Source organism: Lytechinus variegatus, chromosome 8 (genome assembly GCF_018143015.1).
Source record: "Lytechinus variegatus isolate NC3 chromosome 8, Lvar_3.0, whole genome shotgun sequence".
In the NCBI taxonomy this organism is placed as follows: domain Eukaryota; kingdom Metazoa; phylum Echinodermata; class Echinoidea; order Temnopleuroida; family Toxopneustidae; genus Lytechinus; species Lytechinus variegatus.
The window spans coordinates 6,880,771-6,906,479 of NC_054747.1; the positions used below are offsets into that span (position 1 = coordinate 6,880,771).

Sequence of the window (25,709 nt, forward strand, 5' to 3'; positions counted from 1 at the left end):
AAGAAGAAGCATTTTATGTGAATTTTGAAAAATGTGCATAAACTAGCATAATTAATGAGTTTCAAAATTCTGTGTAGAAGTTTGTAATCCCCACTTAGTGCTATCATATAAAGCAAACAGAATTGAAATCGGACTTGAAATGACAAAGAAGAGGCATTTTGAAATTGTGGATTGATGACAAACGACCGAAGTTACGCCAGGGCATAAGCTCATCTGGCCCTTCGGGCTCGATAAACTAAAATTTTTCACATACGACATTCCTATTTAAGACCTCGGTGGAGAGTGGCAAAGTGTGGACTCATACCTCATAAAAGGATGCTAGGCAATGAGGGATTTGAACAAAGAAAAAAAAATGAATCCATGAAGTATGGCCATGCATGCATTACATTATACTTGTTATAATAACACATTTGCAATTATAGCATTTTAACTCTTTGCCTGCTTTGTTCTACGAGGGTCACATACAACAGATTGCCAAGTTCGACTCAAGTCACATTCTATTCACGACACAAACAGAGTGCATTAAGTTTATTATTCATAAGGTACATCCACAATAGTGATCTGGGCATTGCAATCTATGGAGCTCACACAAAGCTTTTCTTTACAATAAACTAATCAAAAGCTCTTGTGAGTTGAATTAGCATACTCCATGCAAATCCCCTTTTTAAGGTTGCTGCTCCTTTAAAGGTCAAGTCCACCTCAGAAAAATGTTGATTTGGATCAATAGGGAAACATCAGACAAGCACAATGCTAAAAATTTCATCAAAATCAGCTGTAAAATAATAAAGTTATGACATTTCAAAGTTTCGCTTATTTTTAACAAAATAGTTATATGAACAAGCAAATTACATCCAAATGAGAGAGTCGATGATGTCACTCACTCACTGTTTCTTTTGTTTTCTATTGTTTGAATTGTACAATATTTCAATTTTTTACAAATTTGATGATTAGGACTTCCTTGCCAGAAGCACAAAATGTTGAAATAATGAATTCCACGTGTTTAGGAAGAAACGAATCTTCATTTCACATGACAATGACGAGAAAATCAAAATATTTCATATAATAAAATACAAAAGAAATGCTGAGTGAGTGATGTCGTCAGTTCCCTCATTTGCATACTGACCGAGATGTGCATATAACTGTTTTGTGAAATGAAGCGAAACTTTAAGTGTCATAACTTTATTTTTCATCCGATTTTGATGAAATTTTCAGTGTTATGCTTGTTGAATTTTTCTCTTTTATTCAAATCAAGTTTTTGTTGGGGTGGACTTGTCCTTTAAAAATAAATGTGGCGCAGGAGTGATTCTGTCTGTGGCGGGAAGAGTTATAGCTACTGAAATCATTCAATTGATTGGCTGAAGGAAATTCTTTAGGTCTTCATGAAACAGTAACCTAAATGTACAAGTATTTACCTATAGAATCTGGGCCCCCGCACGATGATTCGTCAGAAAAATCGGCGCAATCGGGATACCCATCGCACATCCAGGCAACTGGAAAGCACCTCTCATCGGGCGAACATCGGAATGTACTATTTGAATCACAAGGACCTAAAAACAAAAACAAAATACATGTATTCACACAAAAAAAAATTGCAGGTCAGAACTCACATTTATTAGAAGTTTGCCCATTATTCCATTTCACTACTAAATTATACACAGGCATGGGCAACAAAATAGTCTCTGTGTGAAGGATATAAACTGAATATTTGTTTTATTGTATAAATTTACAGATTTCACTTCAAAATCTAATTCAGTGGGGTGTCTCATCAAAATGAAATACCTGCATATATTTGTCTTGTATACAAAAAAGACCTTGCAAGCATGGAAATAAAGGGCTGGAAAGTTTGGGATGTGATTTTGTCAGGAGATATGTAAAGTATGTGCCCATCTTAAACCCTTTGAACCCGATAGGCCTACCGGGAATGCGCATATACCCGATAGACCGACCGGAAGCCATGTGACTTCAAAAACATGGGTTCTAAATATCAGGTGATATTTTAAAAAATGACCTCATCTTTATTGGGATATTAAGTCAATAATTTCAGTCAAGATTGGTATTGATTTCAGCAGGTTTTAGCATAAAATATTGTCAAAATATGCCACTCTCCTGCGGTTGCTCGTGTGGCATGTGCGATAATACACAGTGTAATACGTGGCAAGTCACGTGCTATGTGGAAGCTATTGATAAATCTGACTTAATTTAGGCAAAACAATGATTTTGATCCCAAAACAGACACTTAAGTTGATATTTCTGTTTGTAGACTAGGTCTATGAGAAACAACTTCAGCCAGACAGGTCCTGGTACTAGCGGGGGAAGATGCTGTCGGGGCTTGAATCATGGGAGTTTGTGAATGTGGTCGATGAGGGCGCTAGATTTGAATTTAAATCCCAACGGCCACAACATACCACATTTAAAACTCTAATAGGTAAAGAAGCATTAAACGACTACGACAGAATTGATACTTTTTTTTTACTTTTTTGATATTAAATGATACGTAGAATTTACACCACTGACTCTTCATCACGGCTTTAGCAAGGCTTTTTTCACATTCTTATCAATGGTATTAGACACGTAAAATCATTTTCAATTTTTAGAGAAAATGGAATTTGTTTGAATTCACAACAAACGACATAATTTGTGAGGAGCATCCAAGAATCAAAACTTTAAAATTTAAGAACTCTGTTATCCTTTGACATATCACTGAACCTTCTTCAAAATGCTTCTATATTTCTTTTACTTTTATCAAAATTAATCCAACTTATCGTTGAACTCTCGTCCCCTTCAATAATAGCCCCAACTACAACTGAATAAGCTCACAATTTTGATGTTCGTCATCTCCACGGGACAATCTTCATAGTGATCACATTCCCAGGCAGCATGGATGCATGTCTCACCATCTGCACACTGATACTGATGGTTGCCAGCAACACACTCTCCTGCAAAATGGAATTAAATATTTAATTTCAATCAAGCTCCATTGAATTGAATTTGAATTTGACTTTATTTCACATGTGAACATAATTCAAAACAATATAACATCAGATGATTTGACATGATATATAAATCAGACAGGGTATTTGCAATTAACACACAATTCATGATTTAATTTGGGACCAAGGGCCCGTTTCACAAAGAGTTTGCAACTGTTGTAACTTTGCCATTATGGCAACTACCATTGTAACCTTGATTTTGATTGGCGGCTGAGCCCTGTTACCATGGTAGTCATTATAATGGCAAAGTTACATCAGCTGTAAGTCCTTTATAAAACAGGCCCTTGAAATTGACTTGCAATGATTGCAAGTTTCTAGCAAAACTCCAGTGATCAAATGCAAATCGGAATTGCAAGACTTATGATTGATTTTGAAGTTGAAACTGACCTGCAATTGACCGCCAGTTTTTTGCAACACACAGAGATACGTAGGCTTACCTGGAGGGGGCATATTGGCGCAAACCTCTGGAATTTCGTCTGACTTGTCTGAACAGTCGTAGTAATCGTCACACTGATAGTAGCTGGGGATGCATTCCCCATCACTGGCACACTGGAACTGTCCAAGGTCACACGGAACAGGTGTATATGCTATAAATAGTATAACTTATAATGATAAGCATTTATACAGCACCATGTACCTAGAAAAATACTATTATTACTATTATCCCGGCTTTAGTTCCTGTTGCCTTCCAGCGCTCAGTACATGCATTCAATGATTTAATCCTGCCGGTTACCCATTCACCTCACCTGGGTTGAGTGCAGCACAATGTGGGTGCCTTTCTCGCTGAAGGAAAGCAAGCTGTAGCTGGATTTGAACCGACGACCCATGACGAGAATCGTAATCACTTGACCACGTCATCACAATAAACCAATATCGAATCAAATCATCTATTTTCAAAACAATGCTTAAAAAAAACCTTACAAATATACAGAAATATTAAACATCACAAAATGAATGTGAACAGAGTAAGATTCAAATATAATTCGAAGAAATATCCAAACATCATTGTGCGGAGTCAAAATGGAGCCAAACTTTGGCACATAACGTGAAGTAAACAGAGTTTTAAACGATAATCAAAATGCACATTTCTTAACAATGAAAGTAAATTAATGTTGTTTTCATTCAGAATTTCAAAATAGCAATTAAAAAATCAACATGATAATAGCTATAAAAAATTGTATGAGTATACAATAAACATCAGCACAAGCATTGACAATATATTGCTGTAAATATGTCGTCAACTCAAGGCAGAAAACATATCCCTCCCAAAATGCAAAATATTTTCAGGGTTGAAAATGTCCAAATGACAGCTATAACAATTCCCTTCACCAGCCATGTCCCTTAGATATAATGCTACATTTAATAATACCTTCAGAAGACAATTTAATTGGCACTTGATTTGTTAACATTGATTGAAATTTCTTTGAATCTTAATAAACCTGATTTAATTCCTTTTACATACATTTTTGCCCCACAGCTCTGCTCTATAATGTTCTATATTCAACATGCAGATGATGTCTTAAGGCCACCGCACACCTTACGACTGTTCGCAATCCGATTTTGGAACTAATCGCACTTTGCTCATTTTCTGAAAATGTGAATGGAACATATCATTTTATTTGAGGTAAAAATTATTCAAAAAATATCAATACACCCATTTTGAAAGATTGCAAGTCTTTATTTTGGAGTAAAGGCCAAATTAGTTTCAAATTGAAGACAATCGTACGACTGCTACATGTATGACATCATTACGACTAGATATTAAATTTGCTTTTATTATAAGGATGGTGGCATATAGCCACGGATGTGAACATAGGATTCGTACAATGATTTAGAACATTACACAGTAAGATGTTCCATGTCTCAATATTAGCATCACATTCTACCATGTTTTACTCTAAAATCGGATCGTGATCTTCACTAAGAAAAATATCTTTATTAGAAATTGAATTTGAATATGGACTCACTAGACGGATGAATGGCGTTGAATTCAATTTCAAATCCCGTTCCGCCAGGATGTGTGCCAGGATAGAAGAACATAAATGCAGCGTTGGTCTGTAGAGCATAAACTCTTCCTGGAACCGGTTCAAAGCGGTAATAATAGAACGCCAAATCGTTTGATGGATGGCTTATACCCGTGGTTCTGTTTTCAAAGTTCAGTCTGGCCGAAAGTCTAAGGTCGAATGTAATGAAAGTGTATCCGATGATGAGGTCAGGGTCTTCCGTGGTGATAGCCCAGTAACGGTTCTCAAGAGCGGGTATGGGTTGGGGTAGGATGGGGGCTGGACGAGCACCGGTGTCCCTTGAACAAGGGTGATGTTTTCTGTAGAGTGAGGAAAGAATTGATATTGATGAGGAGGAAGAGGAGGATGAGGTGGAAAAGCAACAGTAGGAGGGAAGAGGAGGGACGGAGGTAGAGAAGAAGAGGGAAGAAAAGAAGGAAGAAGATGATAAAGAAGAGGAAGGGGAGGAGGAAAAGGAGGGGGAGGATAAAGAGAGGCAGGAAGAGGAAGAGGGGGAGGAGGCGGAGGAGAAAGAGGGTGACGAGGAAGAATAAGAAAAAGATGATGAGGAGGAAGATGAAGACAAAGAAGATGAGAAGGAAGAAAGATGAGGAAAATTAAAAAAGTTGAATATCTAGGAGTACTGTAGAACTGAGGAGGACAAAGCCAACAACATTGAAATGATGATGATAATAATAAAAGAAACTTGAGAAGCAGTAAGCAAGGCTTGATGTAAGGAAGTTCTTCTTTTTAAATTGAGTTATAAGCTCTGAAACAGTCTTCCAGAAAATGTGGTTTCAGCACCTTTTGTAAATTCCTTTACGAATCGGCTTGATAATCATTGGAAGGATATTGCTTTTGTGTACGACTTTGAGTAATGGATTTTATATCTTGCCACATGTAACTACTTGCCCCATGCATCTAGTTCTTGCCAGATGCTACTACTTGCCACACGCAACTAATTGAAGTGATAGTGTGGAGCATACAGTTTATTTCCTTGGACTGATGAACAGGCATAGTCCTACATGCTTTGTTGGATAAAAGTAAAAGTAAAGTACCTATAAAAAAACTATAAAAATGTAGGTAAACATGCACACGTCAACTTCCACGCGTCAAATAGATATTCAACCAAAGTGATTTATCAGACCGGATTATGTGACTTTGGCAAAGTTACCTGTTTAACTACTAGCATAACTGCAACGTTTTTATTACAGAGCCTCACCTATCTCCCCTTGTCCGCAGCCAATCTCGTCTTCGTAGTTGTACATGCCGTTGTCATAACCACAATTGAGGTAAAAATTACATTGCCATTGCTCTGGTATACATTTGCCGTTGTCACACATGAACTCATCACTTTCGCATTCACCTGCAATGATTGATTGTCGTAAAAAAAATTACATGTATGTCAAATGTCAAGTCTCCTTGTTTCACTATTTTACCTCTAAAAGACACTCTCAAAATTCTAAAATATATATCTGGGCCCCGTCTTACAAAGAGTTACGATTGATCCAATCAATCGCATCTCTATGGAAATCCATCAGTGTAATAATTTTTTCTGCATAAAATTTTCAAAATGTCCTTTGCAAACAAAGGCGAACACACCAAATTTTCAAGAAAACAATGAATCTATGTAATTTATGTAATTAATGTCATATCTAGAAAAGATTTTGAACATTCATGCATTTCAGATGTTGACGTTGTTGGCTGTCCATAGTTGTGATTGATCGGATCAATCGCAACTCTTGAGACAGGCCCTGGGGTTCCGTCTTACAAAGAGTTAAGATTGAATGGATCAATCGTAGCTAAGGAAAGCCAGCAACGTCTACATCTAAAATACATGTTTGGTCAAAATATTTTCTAGAAATTATATATATTCATACATTCACTGTTTTCTTGACAATTTAGTATACTTTTCTTTGTTTTCAAAGGACATTGAGCAAATTTCCTAAATTAAAAATTATGACTTTGATGGATTTCCATATACTTGAGATTGATTGAATCAAGTAACTGTTTGCAATACGAAAATTTGTGTTTAAAAACAGATCTCGTCTGACACCCCAATTTCAAATTCCAAGCTTCTCTCACTGCCCCCCCCCCCCTCCATCCGATATCAGCATGCAGGAATGGTAATCCTTAAGTAAACAACCACACACTCTCCCAGATAATCCACCTTCCCCCCAAGGAGAAGTGACCTTCATACGGCCAGGCAGAGGGAGAGAGAGATGTTGCGGTTTCCAGCGCGGTGTTTGTTCAGCTCTTATCAGCAGCTGCAGTCGACCCCACCCCAGTTTAAACGAGAAAAACTTAACTTTCCCCCAAAACTGAAAATGGGGTGTCGATACCCCACTTGAGTTCCCATTGACTTACACGCAAGGCCTTATCAGCAGTCAAATGAACCCCACCCCAGTTTAAACGAGAGAATTGAAGCTCTCCCAAAATCTGAAATTGGGGTTTCAGATTCCCCACCTGACCTCCCATTGACATAACACGCAGGGCAATGGGGTTCCTGTGTTATAAGCTGGTGGGGTATTTTTTAAACACAGGATTCACGTAATGTGTAAGACGGGGCCCTGATCTATATTCAATAAAACAAAAAAAATGAAGAAACTCTATTTCTCAGTGTTGTTTTATAGTATTCTATTACCAAACAGATGGGGATGGGGTGTACAAGCATGATAAAAAAAAATAATAATCACTTTTTGCTGGAACACTGACTAAGCTTGTTTGACCCCCATCTCCTCAAGTATGAATCCTCCCCAACAAAAAGTTGATTTGAATAACAAAAAAAAAATATACCAAAGAAGTATAACACTGAAATTTGCATTGACAATGGATGAAATAAGAGAGCCATGACATTTTAGAGTTCCTTCATTTAACGCAAAACAAAAACAGCATATGCACAACAAAGTGATGTGCATATGAGAGAGTAGATGATGTCATTCACTTATTTTCTGTTTTCTATTTTCTCGTTTGATATTTACAATATTTCAATTTAGCAGATTTGATAAAGAGATTATTCATCAAATTCATAATAAATTGTAATAATGTAATTGTCTATGTATTCAGGGAGGAATAAAGTTTATGTCACAAAATGTCTAGGAGATAATTGGAATTGTATGATGGAATACAATAGAAATAGTGAAAGGAGGACATGATCGATCACCTAATTAGCATACCAAAGAAGACTTTGACACAACTGCTTAGTGAAATTGACCGAACTTTCATATTTTGATCAATTTTTTATGAAATTATCAGCATTTTGCTAGTCTGATATTTCTCTCAACTATTTAGGCGTGGACTTGCCCTTCAGAGATGAATGCTTGTAGGCCTACTGATATGGCAACAACTGAAAATAGAAGGTTATCTGAATAGAAAAAAAATATTACAAAGAATTACAAAAAACTATGAATAAATGATATATGCAAAACCATTTTCAGGAAAATGTATAATTACAGAGTAATGAAAAATTTAAGATCAGAAATATTACCGAAAAAATGTCTATCCATATATTGTTTGGTCCCACATGTCGTTTCCTGTGTTAGCTACATCAGGAAAAGCATGTGGTAATGAAATGATAGTAATTTAAGCCTGAATTATTTCCCTTAAACTCTGCTGATCCAAATAAGCATTGTGGCATATGACAAGAGAAATCCCTATCAGCAGCATCAAAGCTGCGGATGTAAACATTCTGTGTATCAGTGTGAGTTGCCATGGTGAAGTAATTTGAAAGTTCACTTATATACATTAAAGGTGAGTGTGCACCATACAAGCAAAAAATGCCTCTTGGTTTACAACATAAAGAGACCCAACTAGAGGCTGCATCGCACGGATGAATGGTAGTACGGCTTCTCTAAATACAGCTGGGTTTGTCTGTTCAGGTCCTGGTAGGTGATTCAAAATTTTTACAGTACTTGGGAAGAAAGAGAACTTGCATGAATCAGTGATTGCTTTTGGATAGCACATTTAATATTTAAGGATTTCTTCCAACCATTTCCTGTCAAAATCAGATTTCTATACCACAACTCAAAACTAGCTTTAGACATACACGTAAGAACAAAAATAATGGCACCAAATACTGTTTTTTTCCAATTACCACATAATTGCTCATCTTCTCCCATTGGACATTGATCAAAGTAGTTGCATCTCAAGGTTTCATGTATGCAGGTACCGTCAGTGCAGCGGAAAAACCCATCAGCGCAAGGATCCCCTGGTTCCCAAAATACAAGAAACATGAAATATGATTGTTTTATGAGGACAAAATGATTATAATGATAACAATAGTAATGATAATAATAAAAAAATGATAATAACAATAACTAATAATAAAATGCAAAGACATGTGATTTATATCAACTTTCTCACTGCCTCATTTTCGAATCACTGATATTTTATATGCCTTGCCCTTTTTTCCCTTATTATTTCATACATTTTGCACTTATTTTGAATCATTCCAATCTTGTAAATTTGTAACAATGTTGATTAATTTTCATAAAACATACAAAATATGATAATAATAATAAACTAAATTTTCTTTCAAAAAAAAAATTTGTGCTCAAAATTTCTCAAATAAGAATAGATAATACGAATGCTTATTGTACATATGTATATCATAAATAAGGACAAGATATTTTGAAAATTCAGTAGCAAAATATATAACATGAGGGCTGCCATCAGTTAAATCAGTGACAGATCCAGTTGGATTTGACAAAATACAATTTCAGGCCAATTTTGATTGTGGAAATTGGTGGGGGCCTGCTATTTATTGTACATATGTATATCATAAATAAGGACAAGATATTTTGAAAATTCAGTAGCAAAATATATAACATGAGGGCTGCCATCAGTTAAATCAGTGACAGATCCAGTTGGATTTGACAAAATACAATTTCCGGCCAATTTTGATTGTGTACAATGGTGGGGGCCTGCTAAATTTTTTTTTATCTAATCTGGCTGGATCCATAACTGAGATAAATACATCCAAATGCAGGTGTAAACATAATAAATTCTTTTCAATGCTACAGAGAGTGATTTGTGCCAGAACATTACAAATATATACACAGGTAAACAGCGTAATGGATGAACGAATATAGAAACCGTAAGACGAACCTGGCGTTACACTATCTGGGATGCTTATACCATTGACGGTTACTGGAACACGTACTGTAGAGAGAGAGAGAGAGAAAAAAAGAAAATATTGTCCATTTTTAAGGTAAATGCCAGTTGTGGTAACGGTATCAAAATGAGTTCGTACAGAATCCAATGAAATGACCGCCAAAGTGTCTGTTCTAATAAATAAAACATATGTGCCAAAGGATTCTGGAAGAAATTGTGTAATTGCTGAGAAATCAGTAAATAAGCACAGGATTCGGGTCAAGTGTCGGACGGACATTCAAAGCAATGATAATACACTGTCCCACGTGCGCTTAGCTGTGTTGGGGATCTTCAGTATGAACACTACTCAGGGTAGATTTCAAGATTTTACAAAGTTCAGTTTATGTAACTGTACCTGATCTAGATCCTCGATGATATACTGACAATTAAGCCAGGTTTTACAGACTTTCTCATGAAATCAGTGTTTACTGATACTCCTGGCATTTCTCTTTAAGATATCTTTTCAGTACACATGAGTTTTCATTATTGGAAAGGCATGCCATGTGCTTTATATCAAGATTTTACTGACATAATTCATTTATTTCATGCTTAAATTCAAAGAATAGGGACAGAGGAAAGAATGCAGTCATTGAATATTCATAAGATGCGATTTTTATTTTAGGAAAACTGAGCTTATTGCAATGGGGACTTGATCATAATAAATTTGTCCACAGAAGTTATAAGAATAAGTTACATGTATGCACAGCATATCAAAATGATAAAAATGTAACTTTTGAGACAGTAAAAATCTGTAATATGCTAAAAATAGATGGATATTAATAGTGCAGAAAGTAAGTTCACCTAGGTTACATTAATAGTTTTATCGAAGATTTCACATCTCTTTTATCATTTCTTGATCCAACCTCCAAAAAAAGTAAAAAAAAAATCCCAGCACTCTTCTTTTTTTAATAAAGGAAGGACGATGATATTGCTTGAATAAACTATGGAGGAATTGTATTGTCGTAATACCAAAAAAAAGGCCGATGTTTGTTGGACTAATTAGAAGTACAAATATTCTATGTACACATGAACATTCCCTTGAATAAGTGTGGAGACAAAATGCAAACTTGACAGTTTCCAGAAAATGAATTAAAGGAGAATGAAACCATTGGAACAAGATAGCTTGTGTGAAAACAGAAAAATCAAAGAAACAGATCAACGAAAGTTTGAGAAAAATCGGACAAATAATGAGAAAGTTATGAGCATTTGAATATTGCGATCACTAATGCTATGGAGATAGCAAATTGGCAATGCGACTAGGATGTGTGATGTAACTTGTGAACAACTCTCCCTATTACTTTAGTATATATTTCACTAGAATTGCCTCTTTTATCACATCTATCTATAAATCATGTGTTCTGTCTACATGAGGGCATGTAATACATATTTTTTAAGAATACATCGTGGATAAAGAGTTTGTATCATCATAAGAAAAAAGCAAAAAGAGACAATTTGAGGGTATTTTATACTCCACCAAAGGGAAAGTTGTTCATCAGTGACATCACACATCCTTGTCACATTGCCAATGTGAGGATCTCCATAGCATTAGTGATTGCAATATTCAAATGCTCATAACTTTCTCACTATTTGTCCGATTTTTTCTCAAACTTTCTTTATTCTTATTCTTTGATTTTTCTGTTTCTACACAAGCCTATTTGTTCCAAAGGTTTCATTCCCCTTTAATGATAGAAGAGACTGACATACATTTCTCCTTTTCTCTGAACATATACATTTCACCTAAGTAGAATGGAAGAGTGTATTCAGTGATTTAAACACGCCTTCGAGTTAACAGAAAATGTAATAGTCACATCATTCTCTATATCGGATGTGTTTCTTATTTCCCTTCAGCAATGTTCGAAACTGTCAAATATCAAGCAATATTTTGATGTGACCTACGACATCAAAACCAAAATGGGATTGGAATAACCCTAATAAGCTTCAAAATAATATACAGTGCGTCCCAGAATAAACGAAACCGAGTTTTAGCGATCATTTATCATAACTTAATAAGAAATAGAATAGATAAATGACCTATTTAAAGCTTAGAATCTCCTCTTTCATTTGATATTACTTAGCTTATTTCTTATTCACGCATGAGTGAGCAAAAACAATTTGAAGAAAGGATACCAAAAACTCATTTCGCGAGGGGTATCTGGGTTTCAAAAAGAAAATCACATATCTGAAAAGTTCAATATCTGCTCTTTGATTTGGTAAATCAATTACAGAAAATGGTCAAGAAATAAAAAAGTTCTGGTCATTTGAAATAAGGCTTGTATTTCCATAATTTCATGAGATAAATGTGTTTTTACCGGTTTCCCAAAGAAGCTTTCGCATGGTGAACAAAAGATTTAATGCATGGCTGATCGTCAACAAAACGGAGTGTTGAGTTTGAAAGCCAGCCTGGAGAACCTCTTCATTTTATGAAATTATTGAAATTCAAGCCTTTTCTATAATTTAGGTATCAAATTAAAGAGAAGATATTCTTTTTGAAAGCCATAACCCCCTGCCAAATGAGTTTTTGATATCCTTTCTTCAAATTGTATTTACTCACTCATGTGTGAATGAGAAGTAATCTAAGTAATATCAGATGAAAGAGGAGATTCTAAGCTTTAAATTGGTAGGTCATTTGTCTATTTTATTTATGATTAAGTAATGATCGCTAAATCTCGGTTTTGTTTTTTGTGGGACGCACTGTACATGTTTATCAAGGCGCAAATGAGCAACAGTAACCCACACAAATACTTGATTGAAAGAAGAAAATCCTGAGAGAGCTTCTGCGAATAAATAAGAAAACAAGGTTTAAAGGGATGGTCTGGGCTGAAAATATCTATATCTTAAGACATAGAGTAGAATTCACTGAGCAAAATGCCAAAAATTTCATCAAAATCAGATAACAAATAATAATAAAGTTATTGAAGTTTTAAGTTTAGCAATAATTTGTGAAAACAGTCATCATGAATATTCATTAGGTGGGCTGATGATGTCACATCTCCACTTTCCATTTTCTTATGCTATTACGTAAAATCATAATTTTTCATTAGGTTATACTTGTGTGAATATGTCTCCCTTATAATGAAATAAGTTGCAGCAATGAATATCTAATGCACTAAATCAGTTGTCAATCCAATTTCGATAGTTCTTGGAGGAAAAGAAATTGAATAAACCTAATTTCATATAACAAAATACAAAAGAACAAGTGGGGATGTGACATCATCAGCCCACCTAATGAATATTCATGACGACTGTTTTTACAAAATATTGCTAAACTTTAAAATGCTATAACTTTGTTATTTGTTATCCGATATTGATGCAATTTTGGGCGTTTTGCTCAGTGAATTCTACTCTATTAATTAAGCTTTAAAGGACAAGTCCACCCAAACAAAAACTTGATTTAAATAAAAAGAGAAAAATTCAACAAGCATAACACTGAAAATTTCATCAAAGTCGGATATAAAATAAGAAAGTTATGGCATTTTAAAGTTTCGCTTATTTTCAACAAAATAGTTATATGAACGAGCCAGTTACATCCAAATGAGAGAGTTGATGACATCATCCACTCACTATTTCTTTTGTATTTTATTATATGAAATATTTTGATTTTCTTGTCATTGTCATGTGAAATGAAGTTTCAATCCTCCCTGAACACATGGAATTCCATTATTTTAACATTTTGTGCTTCATGCAAGGAGGTCCTAATCGTCAAATTCGTAAAAATTGAAATATTGTATAATTCAAACAATAAAAAACAAAAGAAATAGTGAGTGAGTGACATCATCGACTCTCTCACTTGGATGTAACTGGCTCGTTCATATAACTATTTCGTTGAAAATAAGCGAAACTTTGAAATGTCATAACTTTCTAACTTTAAATCCGATTTTGATGAAATTTTCAGCATTGTGCTCGTCTGATTTGTCTCTATTGATTCAAATCAACATTTTTCTGAGGTGGACTTGACCTTTAAATACTTTCAGCCCGGACCATCCCTTTCAGGTTTGGGGTTCCCTCATCAAGCATGAGATATGCCCTTTGTATGGCAGTGAGTCCAAATTTCGCGCGTGTCCAAACTTTGCGGAAGGTCATTATCTCCAAAACTAGCCAATATCCTTAAAATCTGACATCATCAATGTGAAAAAGCGACCTAAAATTACCCTTCGCTGAAAGTTTCTTTAGGATTAGTCCAGTATTTATGAAAATATTGGCAAAAGATCGGCAAATTTGTCACCGTAAGCGCCCGTTTTGAAGAAAGCAACAAGCATCACGATATCACCATTTTACAAGCAGAAATCATAAAAAATGTGAGTTAAATGTGGTACTGACCGATTCCATAGCATTTTGCCATCAATCTGATATAAATATCTCACCTTTTGAGCTTGAGTCTCTGTTTAAATCTCCACAAAAGCTTTGGTGCGCGAAGTTAGGTCACACTTTTTCTGAACGGTTTTCCAGCACAGCCCGCATTCGCCGATCGGAATAGAATTTTGAGATCGCGATAACGGCAAAACCCAGTGACCTACTTTACATTTTCGTCCATGATTTTATAGTTTACGATCTTGCCGTCAATGTGGTAACTATTTCTTGAATTGGTTTTGTTTATATTATTAATAATTTGTGGACAAAATTAAGCCTCATGAATATTTTTGAAAAGTGCGCGAAGTTTGGACACCCCATCATACTTAATTTTGGCTATTTACAGAGAATCTTCCATGACGACTTATTATTGGTTTTGAGGTGGCTGGTAATACCGGTGTGTTGGCTCAGTTGGTAGAGCGTCCGTCTCACAACCGGGAGATCGGGGGTTCAAATCCCGGCCGCGTCAGACCAAAAGACGTTAAAAGATGGGAGCTACTGCTACCCTGTTTGGCGTTCAACGATTAAAAGGGATAGAGCCTCGTCGATCTGGCGCTGCACAGCGGCTGCCAGGACAAAGATCAATTGGGCAAAACAAATTTTTCGGAGTATTTCATTTCTGGTGTCTATTTCGAACAATAAAATATGGATTTAAAGATTTTAAGAAGTGATAAAAGGATGACAAATTACCATCTGTAATATCAGCTTGAGCATCTGACGAACCAAGTTGAGGATTATTAGAGAGTGATGTCGTAACAGCATCGTTGATGGCGCTAGATACCAGATTTGCTACTGCCAGCTGAACTTCGAAGGCTGACGTGGTGTTTTTAGATTCCTCGGATAGAGACATCGCGATCGCTGCTGAGACCCCAATATCTGCATCCACGATGACACTCCCAGGGCTACAAGATAATACAGAATATTTAAGAGAAAAATGACTTGGTAAAGATAATAAAGAATAGTTAGAGAAAAATGACTTTGTAAAGATAAGGAATAGAGAAAAATGACTTGGTAAAAAAGTTCATGAAATATAATTAATAAATACATAATAGCACTATCACTGGAGCAGCACCTTCATTTACAAATACAGTGATAAATGTGGAAAAAAATGAACATGGCAGACAAAAAGAGACCTTCAACGATGGGAGTTGCTGATACCTTGTTCGATTTAAGGAATGGAGCAATGTCGATCTGGCGCTGTACAGTGGCTGCCATGCCCACCATCCATTGGGCAGAATTAATTTTAGGAGTATTTCTGTTTCAGATTTCAATTTTGAAAACTAAAATATGGATTTTGAATTAAAATTGATATAATAGGATAGGAATTACCTTAGACCCGTCACAGTCACATCAGTTATGTAACCCATGAGCTGGCCATTGCTCTGTAATCCGTTCATCAGCTGGAAAAGAGGGAACAAACTTGAGGTGACAAATGAATTATTTTAAAAATCAGTTAAAGATTTGAATGAATGATTCATAAGGTAGTTAGAATCCAAGGATATGTCTCTGGCATGATTTTTTTTTTAAACGCTTCGCTTAACGAAAAATAGGAATATAATCATTTTTTCAGGTCTCAAATATTAGGCTGCTGCCAGAAAAAAAATATTATTATTTTAATTTTGAGGTCAGGAGCAGAATTGAGCGATGGCAACGTGTTGCATGTATTCACTCATAATAATTTACATATTATCATGTCCAAGAACCGTGGTTGCATTTGCCGCCCCACAGAAATGAAAAAAAAATAGAGACATTTTCCTTGTCCATCCCACAGTCTATAGTAGCTAGATAAGAAAGCAAACCAACAACATACATTACAGAGGCCTATCAGGGTTTTACACCTACCCTTTTTCCACTCCACAGACAAAATAAATAACCAAAAATACAATATGAGCATGATTAAAGATTATTTGAACAAGATTTAAAGATCTAGGAATTATCAAGCAATTGTCACAGTCCTGTTGTTGAGAGTCGGTAATCAAAAATATGAAATATAGCACGCTTTAACAGTGCTCCCAGCGTACAGCTACAATTAGCTGTCCTCACTGTCATTCGTCACATATAAAACAAATCATATGTAGATATAAATAACAATACCTCAGTTTCTACTGTGCCAGTGAAAGTCATGTATTCAGTAGAGGAAGGATCACTATACTCGGAAATGAAATCGACTCCCTCCAACGTGGCGGCAACTTTGACATTCACATCCCCTAGGATTGAGAAATACAACAGAAAATTATTTATTGAGTAAATTGTACAACCCATTATGACAATAGAGAGTTTTTGCACTTGCTACAGAGCCACTCTCTGCAATGCACCAATTCCTTTGAAAATGCAAGTCAAATCACAATGGAGGGCTGAGAGGCTTGTGTTGCAAGCTGGTGGACAGGGACAGTATCAGAATCTCTTGACTCTGGACAACGACACATTTGCTGTGCAAATCTCCGGATGATCTGCTATCCCAGTCCACCAACTTTTGACAAATTTCTCAGCTCTCCACTATGATCTTAATTGCATTTTCACAGGATTTGATGCATTGTACAGAGTTTCTCTGTAGTAAATGCGAAAAGTCCCTGTTGGCCCATACTCTGAACTCGGGGTTTATCCACTCTCTGGTCTAAACTTGTGGTCGAACCAAAGACAGAACAAGTTTGATTTATAATCTAACCCCTCACTCAGAAAATTCATAACTGTCTGGAAATGATAACGTAATCAGTTTTCTTCGCCATTGTCGCATGATGAAAGAGCAAAGTAAGCACAAGAAACATCCAATATTATCATTATTTTGTACATTTCAGCTTCCCATGATTTTAGCACAGAGTTAGACCATGGTCTACGTTAATTTGGACAAAAGGATTATGCTCCAATGTCTGACATAGAACCAATGAAATGAGACTAATACTAATGCAGCATGTACAGTATAATGTGAATGACAAAAAAAATGAATGCACTTCTTTGTAATTTTTTTCTCCGATTTGGTGACAAACAGTAACCCTCCATGAGCTTGCCATCTAATTGCAATAAGACAGAAAGGTAAACTAGCTAAGTGGTAATTCAATAGAGTTTTAAGACAAACTGGATGTGGAGATATTTGTATAAGGCTATGCTGTAAAAACTATGGTATTCTGAGTAGTTGGTGTTAAAATACACTGAGAGTTTGAACACAACACCACATACAGTTGAAATGACAAACAGTATGCCTATTTGTAAAAACATCACCGATGGGTGTTAAAATTACACCATGAATCTGACACTGGTGTAAAGTGCTTGATGTTTTCCTCTCAAAGCAAAACTGTGGAGTAGTTTAACACCACTTTTTGCAGTGTATGGCAGGTTTATACACAAAAAGGACACTAGACAAAGTGGGATGAGAGCAAGTGGTGCTTCAGTGCCCAGGGCCTTGTATCATAAAGCTTGGCGATTGATCATGGAGATCATGCCTATAATTGATCATAAGCATAGAAGCCTCATGATCAACTGCCATACTAAATGTGACATAAACTTACCGATGACCACTCCAGGAATTACTGTTGGTGCCATGGTAACTAGTAAGGAACAATAAAAAAGAATGACAATAACTTTGTAAAAATGAAAAAAAAAAACTCTGCCTAATTTGTGCACTCATTGATAATTTTGACGAGGTCAGGTATTGTATATAACATTTTCTACCACATCACTTTTATCCTCAATGGATATATTAAGAACGTTCATGGCTGGTATGATTGCAGAACTGGAAAAGAGGGAAAAACGGGTGTGGGTATGCAGGTGTGGGTGAAGATACTGGATGGAGGAGGATGACTGTGATAATATGAAATATATATATTAAGCTTTTAAAATGCCTTAAAAACAGTCATTGTCAAGCCACTGTGTGTAGGCTTTTCATATTCATAGACCTCTCTATCCACTCTCAGTACCTGCTAGTAAGAACACAGTGGCTCAGTCTATTAAGAGTGTGTTCAGAGTGTGTTCAGGGTGTGTACCTTCACAGCATGTTCAGTGTGTGCAGGGTATATTCAGAACGTATTCACAGTTTGTCCACAGTGTTCTCCATGTGTCCACAGTCTATTCACAGTGGGTGTGTCTAGGATGTGTTCACAGAATGTTCAGAGTGTGTTCACTGTGTGTAAAGTGTGTTTAAAGTGGATACACAGTGGATGTGTTCAGAGTGTGTTCTAAATCATGTAACAGTGTGTGCTCAGAGAGTGTTTACTGTGTTTTGTGTGTTCACAGTGGATACACAGTGGATGTGTTTGGAGTGTGTTCTGAATCATATAATGGTTTGTTCAGTGTGTGCTCAGAGAGTGTTTACTGTGTTTTGTGTGTTCACAGTGTATACACAGTGGATGTGTTCAGAATCATTTAACAGTGTGTTCAGTGTGTTATTAGAGTGTGTTTACAATGTAGTTAGAGTGGGTTTACTGTGTGTTAAGTGTGCTCACAGTCTATACACAGTGGATGTGTTCAGAGTGTGTTCAGAATCATTTAACAGTATGTTCAGTGTGTTATTAGAGTGTGTTTATGGTGTACTTATAGCGTGTTTACTGTGTGTTAAGCGTGTTCAGTCTATACACAGTGGAAATGTTCAGAGTGTGTCCAAAATCATTACACAGTGTGTACTCACAGTGTATTTACTGTGTGTTTAATGTGTTCACAGTGTATAGACAGTGGATGTGTTCAGAATCATTTAACAGTGTGTTCAGTGTGTTATTAGAGTGTGTTTACAATGTAGTTAGAGTGGGTTTACTGTGTGTTAAGTGTGCTCACAGTCTATACACAGTGGATGTGTTCAGAGTGTGTTCAGAATCATTTAACAGTATGTTCAGTGTGTTATTAGAGTGTGTTTACGGTGTACTTATAGCGTGTTTACTGTGTGTAAAGCGTGTTCACAGTCTATACACAGTGGATATGTTCAGAGTGTGTCCAAAATCATTAAACAGTGTGTACTCACAGTGTATTTACTGTGTGTTAAGTGTGTTCACAGTGTATAGACAGTGGATGTGTTCAGAATCATTTAACAGTGTGTTCAGTGTGTTATTAGAGTGTGTTTACAATGTAGTTAGAGTGGGTTTACTGTGTGTTAAGTGTGCTCACAGTCTATACACAGTGGATGTGTTCAGAGTGTGTTCAGAATCATTTAACAGTATGTTCAGTGTGTTATTAGAGTGTGTTTATGGTGTACTTATAGCGTGTTTACTGTGTGTTAAGCGTGTTCAGTCTATACACAGTGGAAATGTTCAGAGTGTGTCCAAAATCATTACACAGTGTGTACTCACAGTGTATTTACTGTGTGTTAAGTGTGTTCACAGTCTATACACAGTGGATGTGTTCAGAATCATTTGACAGTGTGTTCAAACTGTGGACATATTCTGCACATACTCTGAACACACTCTGCAATACTGTAGGTGATAATATATGATTTTTTACCTGTTGTCGTGGGTGTCGCTGTTGTGGTCTCCTCTGTTGGTGATTCTGTGTGTAAAATTGAAAAAAAAAATTATTGACGTTGACACATTGGTCATGTTTCTTCACAAGACATTAAAAATACAAACTTAATCAATTTTAAACACACTGTACAATACTTTAAAAAGAAAAACAAGTAATTCTCGCCAATGACATACTGGTTCTTCACCTGACATTAACAGATACAAACTAAATCAATTTCCTGATAAATACATTTATGAAAGAATTATGGTGGGCGTTTCAAAAAACTGTTTGTCAAGCCACTGTGTGTAGGCTTTTCGTATTCATAGCCCTCTCTATCCACTCTCAGTACCTGCTAGTAAGAACACAGTGGCTCAGTCTATTAAGAGTGTGTTCAGGGTGTGTACCTTCACAGCATGTTCAGTGTGTGCAGGGTATATTCAGAACGTATTCACAGTGTGTCCACAGTGTTCTCCATGTGTCCACAGTCTATTCACAGTGGGTGTGTCTAAGATGTGTTCACAGAATGTTCAGAGTGTGTTCACTGTGTGTAAAGTGTGTTTAAAGTGGATACACAGTGGATGTGTTCAGAGTGTGCTCTAAATCATGTAACAGTGTGTGCTCAGAGAGTGTTTACTGTGTTTTGTGTGTTCACAGTGGATACACAGTGGATGTGTTTGGAGTGTGTTCTGAATCATATAATGGTTTGTTCAGTGTGTGCTCAGAGAGTGTTTACTGTGTTTTGTGTGTTCACAGTGTATACACAGTGGATGTGTTCAGAATCATTTAACAGTGTGTTCAGTGTGTTATTAGAGTGTGTTTACAATGTAGTTAGAGTGGGTTTACTGTGTGTTAAGTGTGTTCACAGTCTATACACAGTGGATGTGTTCAGAGTGTGTTCAGAATCATTTAACAGTATGTTCAGTGTGTTATTAGAGTGTGTTTACGGTGTACTTATAGCGTGTTTACTGTGTGTAAAGCGTGTTCACAGTCTATACACAGTGGATATGTTCAGAGTGTGTCCAAAATCATTAAACAGTGTGTACTCACAGTGTATTTACTGTGTGTTAAGTGTGTTCACAGTCTATACACAGTGGATGTGTTCAGAATCATTTGACAGTGTGTTCAAACTGTGGACATATTCTGCACATACTCTGAACACACTCTGCAATACTGTAGGTAATAATATATGATTTTTTACCTGTTGTCGTAGGTGTCGCTGTTGTGGTCTCTTCTGTTGGTGATTCTGTGTGTAAAATTGGAAGAAAATTTTATTGACGTTGATATATTGGTCATGTTTGTTTACAAGACATTAAAAATACAAACTTAATCAATTTTAAACACACTGTGCAATACTTTGAAAAGAAAAAAAAAAAATTCTCGCCAATGACATACTGGTTCTTCACATGACATTAACAGATACAAACTAAATCAATTTCCTGATAAATACATTTATGAAAGAATATCTGGTGGGCGTTTCATAAAGCTGTTCGTAAGTTAAGAGCGACTTTAACGACTGGTGAACATTTCTTACAAGCTAAGTAATCACCATTGAACATATCCTTTACGCACAAGAAAGGATCACCAGTTGTTCTCAAAGTAGCTCTTATCTGACAAATAGCTTTATGAATGGCCCCCAGGCCTAGTATTATACAATAGAATGTCCATTTAACCATTGAGCATGCTAGTTCAGAGTGTTTTGCATGGCCATATCATCTGTGGTATCACCAGGTGGGTGGGTAATATAGGAGCGCCTTGAGCGCCTAACAAAATGGAAGTGTGCGCAATATATCCTATATTATTATTATTATATTTTATAAAGGCTATTCTCAAGTTAAGAGCAACTTTAAGAATGACTGGTGGTCCTTTCTTGTGGAAAATGGTATATTAATTGGCGATGGTTAAGCGCATAAGAAAGGTTCACCAGTCGCTCTTAACACAGCTTTGTGAAACGACACCTAGGTGGCTAAATGTTTTGAGCTCATCGAGACAAAACAAATGTTGGGGGTCGAATCTTCAAATCTTCTGCCCCCATTCTCTTTAGGGCCATCTGTACCAGCCCGCATTTTCAAATAATTAGCGCGCAATTTCTGATCCGGCAAATTATCCTGATCTGAACAATCTTGAGATTATCTGTAATGGAGAAGCAATTACCACACTAGTTCGCTGGATTAATCTCGAGATTGCAATCCTAAGTCAACTTGGAATTATTTGCAATCTAGCTCGCTATTTTACGAATTATCCCGCTACTTCACAGGTGCAGACGCACTCAGGATTATTTATTCACTGCCTCAGATCATAACGCATTGATGCCTTGCTTAAGCAGGAATCACTCTTCTTGAAATGGTGGAGAAGGGGTTTCTTGAATCTTGAGATTAATCGCGAAGGTCGATCAGGCTAAAATCTCGAGATTGAGCAATTTCTGGCTGGTGTAGCACCTCCTACTGACTGATCTAAATGATCCAGCACCACTGCAACTTGTATGTAGTTGCTGTTTGGCACGATGAAGAATCGGTGAGAGCTCGACCCCACTATGTTTTTCATTTTTCTTCGTGGGAAGAACTGCGCATGCTCAATGAACTATACATAGAGCTTGAGCAGAGTTTTTTTTCTTGAGCACCAACTGATCAATATCTTAATAAAAATACTCTGAATGAATATTACCTGAATAAAGATTATTATTCCATTTTGGCCTGAAATGCACCAAAACGGGGAAAAATTAAGTTAAAAGGGGGACAAAACAGTGATTTACTTCAGCAGTCGCGCAACTTCACTTGTTTTATCCAAACTTAATAATAAACAGATGGCCATTCCCCTGTATAGACGGAGCTAGAACTTCAGTCTCTGTATTTTGGTGAGTGGAGCTTTTGGTCAAGCTTTTTATTAAATCAAACACAAAACATACATATATCTCCAAAAGTAAATAAACCCTAATCCTTATGATCTCTGAACAAAAAGGCAAATATTTTGTATAACTTTATGCCTACTTTGCCTGCAAGGCAATGATTTCCAAAATAAAATACATTATTCTCACTCTAACCGAATGCCCTCCGAAATATTAAGACCAGAGCCAAAGTAGTGTCACTGACAATCGATCAGCTGATCATGGCGACCCAACATTGGCAGGTAAGCGATGAATCCCAATAACCGGAGTTAGAAATGAATATTCATTATGAATGACGTATTCTGTTGAATTTCGGGAATTGAAGAGTCATAGCGCGTAATTTGATAGCGTTGTAGAGACGTACAAACTATTATGTGGTGCCAAAGAGAACTCGTTCGACTTGATACCCTATGCTATATTGCAAGTCTCGAGACCTTTTCAAGACCTGTCCAGGTCTCAGGTAACGCGTGTGGTTACCCGTTAACCCTGTTACCTCCCTCGTCCCCAGGCCACTACACTGCACATGCACAGGCTTAGGAAGATGGGGGAACAAATTTGCAAAGTAAGCGAAGCAAACAGGGCTCACCCCCCCCCCACGGCCGGAGGTCCAGGGGCAAAACTTGGACCAGTTGGAGTCAAGGGCTTCTACACACTTTGAAAGAGAGGCCATTGCCGGGGGCAAAATCCTTTTTTAAAATACCCATTGGCATTGACTAGTGGGTCCAGTGGGAAAGCCCTGATCCCCCTCCCCCCCAAAAAAAAACCAAGGTTTTACTGCATTTACTTTTTTGTGGGGTATGCCTATATATGAAAGCCTGGCGGTGGAGTTAGAGGGAGCCCCCCCACCCCCCTCCCCACATGCTAGATAGCCGGGTTTTTTACAGCATAAGGGAGCCTTGAGGCTCCATTGGGTCGATGGGGATAAGCCCAACAAAGTTTTAGGTTTACTGTGTTGTGGGGTTAGGGCCTATGGGTCCACAACTTGTTATGGGTCCCGGATATGGGTCATTAAACCCTGGGGGAGGGGGCACCGTGAGCCCCTAACTAGGGTTGAATGCATCACTTTTATATGGGATTAGCCTATATAAAAACCTAGAGGGGTGGAGCCCCCTCCCCTCCACCCCAAGCCATCCGGGTTTAAAAATATTTGGGGTAACAGCCCCCATCCCCCTCCCTTCCTATAGCCAGTGCACCTGATTAGCTCAGATCTTCACATCAATATCCCACCGTCTAGTATACGACCGATATACGAACCCAATATGATAGAAAAAATGATAGGATACGTCATTTATAATGAATATTCATTTCTAACTCCGGTTATTGGAATTCATCGCTTACCACATTGGCAACAACTTTTTCGGCTCACCGGAACGCATCGCTCAGTACCGGTGCTTTGCCACTATGACTATGAGCACCGCACATCGCCCGAGACTTTCCGTACAATCTTACTCACGCACTCGTACCAATTTGCTGATGTTGTTGGAGGCACACGGCCACGGTGTTAAAAATCCGCATCTCATCTCTTTCGAATCCTCGGGAATAAATTAAATCCCAGTGGTTTCTTTTACCGCTTGGTGGATGACACCGGAGACTTGGGGCAGGACTACAACACGTGTTAGCTATTTGCTAACTTTCATTCAAACTTCGATGAGTTTAAACGAACACGGCATTAGGTCGAAATCGCGATCATTTACCGTAGCTTATTCCCAGAGCTTATTATGCAATACACGAGCCAAACTCTTCCTTGTTCCAGACTTTGCGCATCTATTTGAGAAAGGGGGGAGGGTTCTTATTTTTATTTGGCAACCAGTCAAATTTGACTATTTTCGCCATCATAAATATTACATTTTTAACGTTTGTTTTCTTTGGAAAAATAAATGAATAAAGTAAAATTCAAATGTTTCTTTTTCTTCTTTTTTTTCCCTTCTTTTCTATGTCATTTTTTTATAGGATATATCCTATACTATACTAAGATTAAAAGTCGAGCAGGTGTGTCTTTCAGTTTAAAATCATGGCTTTTACTGAAAATATGTTATAAAGACCTACAAATTATGCAAGTAAAACCTAATATGCAAGTAAAAGCTTGAGACATGATGATTTTCGGCAGTTTTCGGCGCGACCTCGGCTTTGGCACCTCGGCTCTACCATTAAATAGCTTTTCATCGGAAAAGAATTAACTACGAAATAATCAATTGATTCTTAAAGGACAAGTCCACCCCCCCAAAAAAAAAATGATTTGAATAGACAGAGAAAATGAAACAGTCATAACACTGAAAATTTCATAAAAATTGGATAAAAAATAAAAATACGACATTTTAAAATTTCGCTTGATCACATAACAGTTATATGCATATCCAGGTCGGTGTGCAAATGAGGAGACTGATGATGTCATCCACTCACTATTTCTTTTGTATTTTATTACATGAAATATGAAATATTTTAATCATCTCCTAATGTGACACAATGGAATTAGTCGGTTGTCGAATCTGCAAAAAATTGAATATTGTTTAATTCAAGCAATAAAAAACAAAAAAAAAATATAGTGAGTGAGGGACATCATCATCGACTGTCTCATTTGCATGTCACTATGTTGTGCATATCACTGTTCTTATAAAAATAAGCGCAACTTTCATGTCATAACTTTCTTATTTGACATCCGATTTTCATGAAATTTTTAGCATATTATGCTATAGTTTGTTTTTTCTTTATTTTTTCAAATCAACATTTTTCTGGGATGGACTTGACCTTTAAGTATTTCCATGTTTCCTAGCTGGATGAAACGGGAAGGGGGGGGGGGGGGGGATGGGGTCTAAAACATGGTTACACTTCGTATTTCCGAAGCTTCGTAATTCCGAAGGTTCTTTATTCCGAAGGTTCGTAATTCCGAAACACGTAAATTGCCTATACCTCGATGTT

General features: G+C 36.7%; 2 protein-coding genes across 2 annotated transcripts in view; both read right to left on the bottom strand.

Annotated features, from left to right (window-relative positions):
* Window positions 1-2,846: 2,846 nt before the first annotated feature.
* Window positions 2,847-16,698, bottom strand: LOC121419907. The gene is made up of 9 exons (XM_041614390.1): window positions 16,586-16,698; window positions 15,821-15,891; window positions 15,182-15,393; window positions 10,100-10,153; window positions 9,087-9,200; window positions 6,216-6,359; window positions 4,958-5,313; window positions 3,428-3,577; window positions 2,847-2,936 (listed from the first exon to the last, which is right to left on the bottom strand). The coding sequence occupies exons 1-7, from the start codon at window positions 16,613-16,615 to the stop codon at window positions 5,147-5,149; spliced, it is 792 nt and encodes a 263-aa protein (XP_041470324.1). The 5' UTR covers window positions 16,616-16,698; the 3' UTR covers window positions 2,847-2,936; window positions 3,428-3,577; window positions 4,958-5,146.
* A 646-nt stretch (window positions 16,699-17,344) lies between these two features.
* LOC121420605 overlaps window positions 17,345-25,709 on the bottom strand; it is a 45,995-nt gene continuing 37,630 nt past the window's right edge. The window contains exons 10-13 of the mRNA XM_041615268.1: window positions 21,111-21,155; window positions 19,913-19,957; window positions 17,995-18,033; window positions 17,345-17,358 (exon numbers count right to left, since the gene is read on the bottom strand). Of these exons, the coding sequence (XP_041471202.1) occupies window positions 17,345-17,358; window positions 17,995-18,033; window positions 19,913-19,957; window positions 21,111-21,155 (143 nt within the window). The remainder of the gene's footprint in view (window positions 17,359-17,994; window positions 18,034-19,912; window positions 19,958-21,110; window positions 21,156-25,709) is intronic.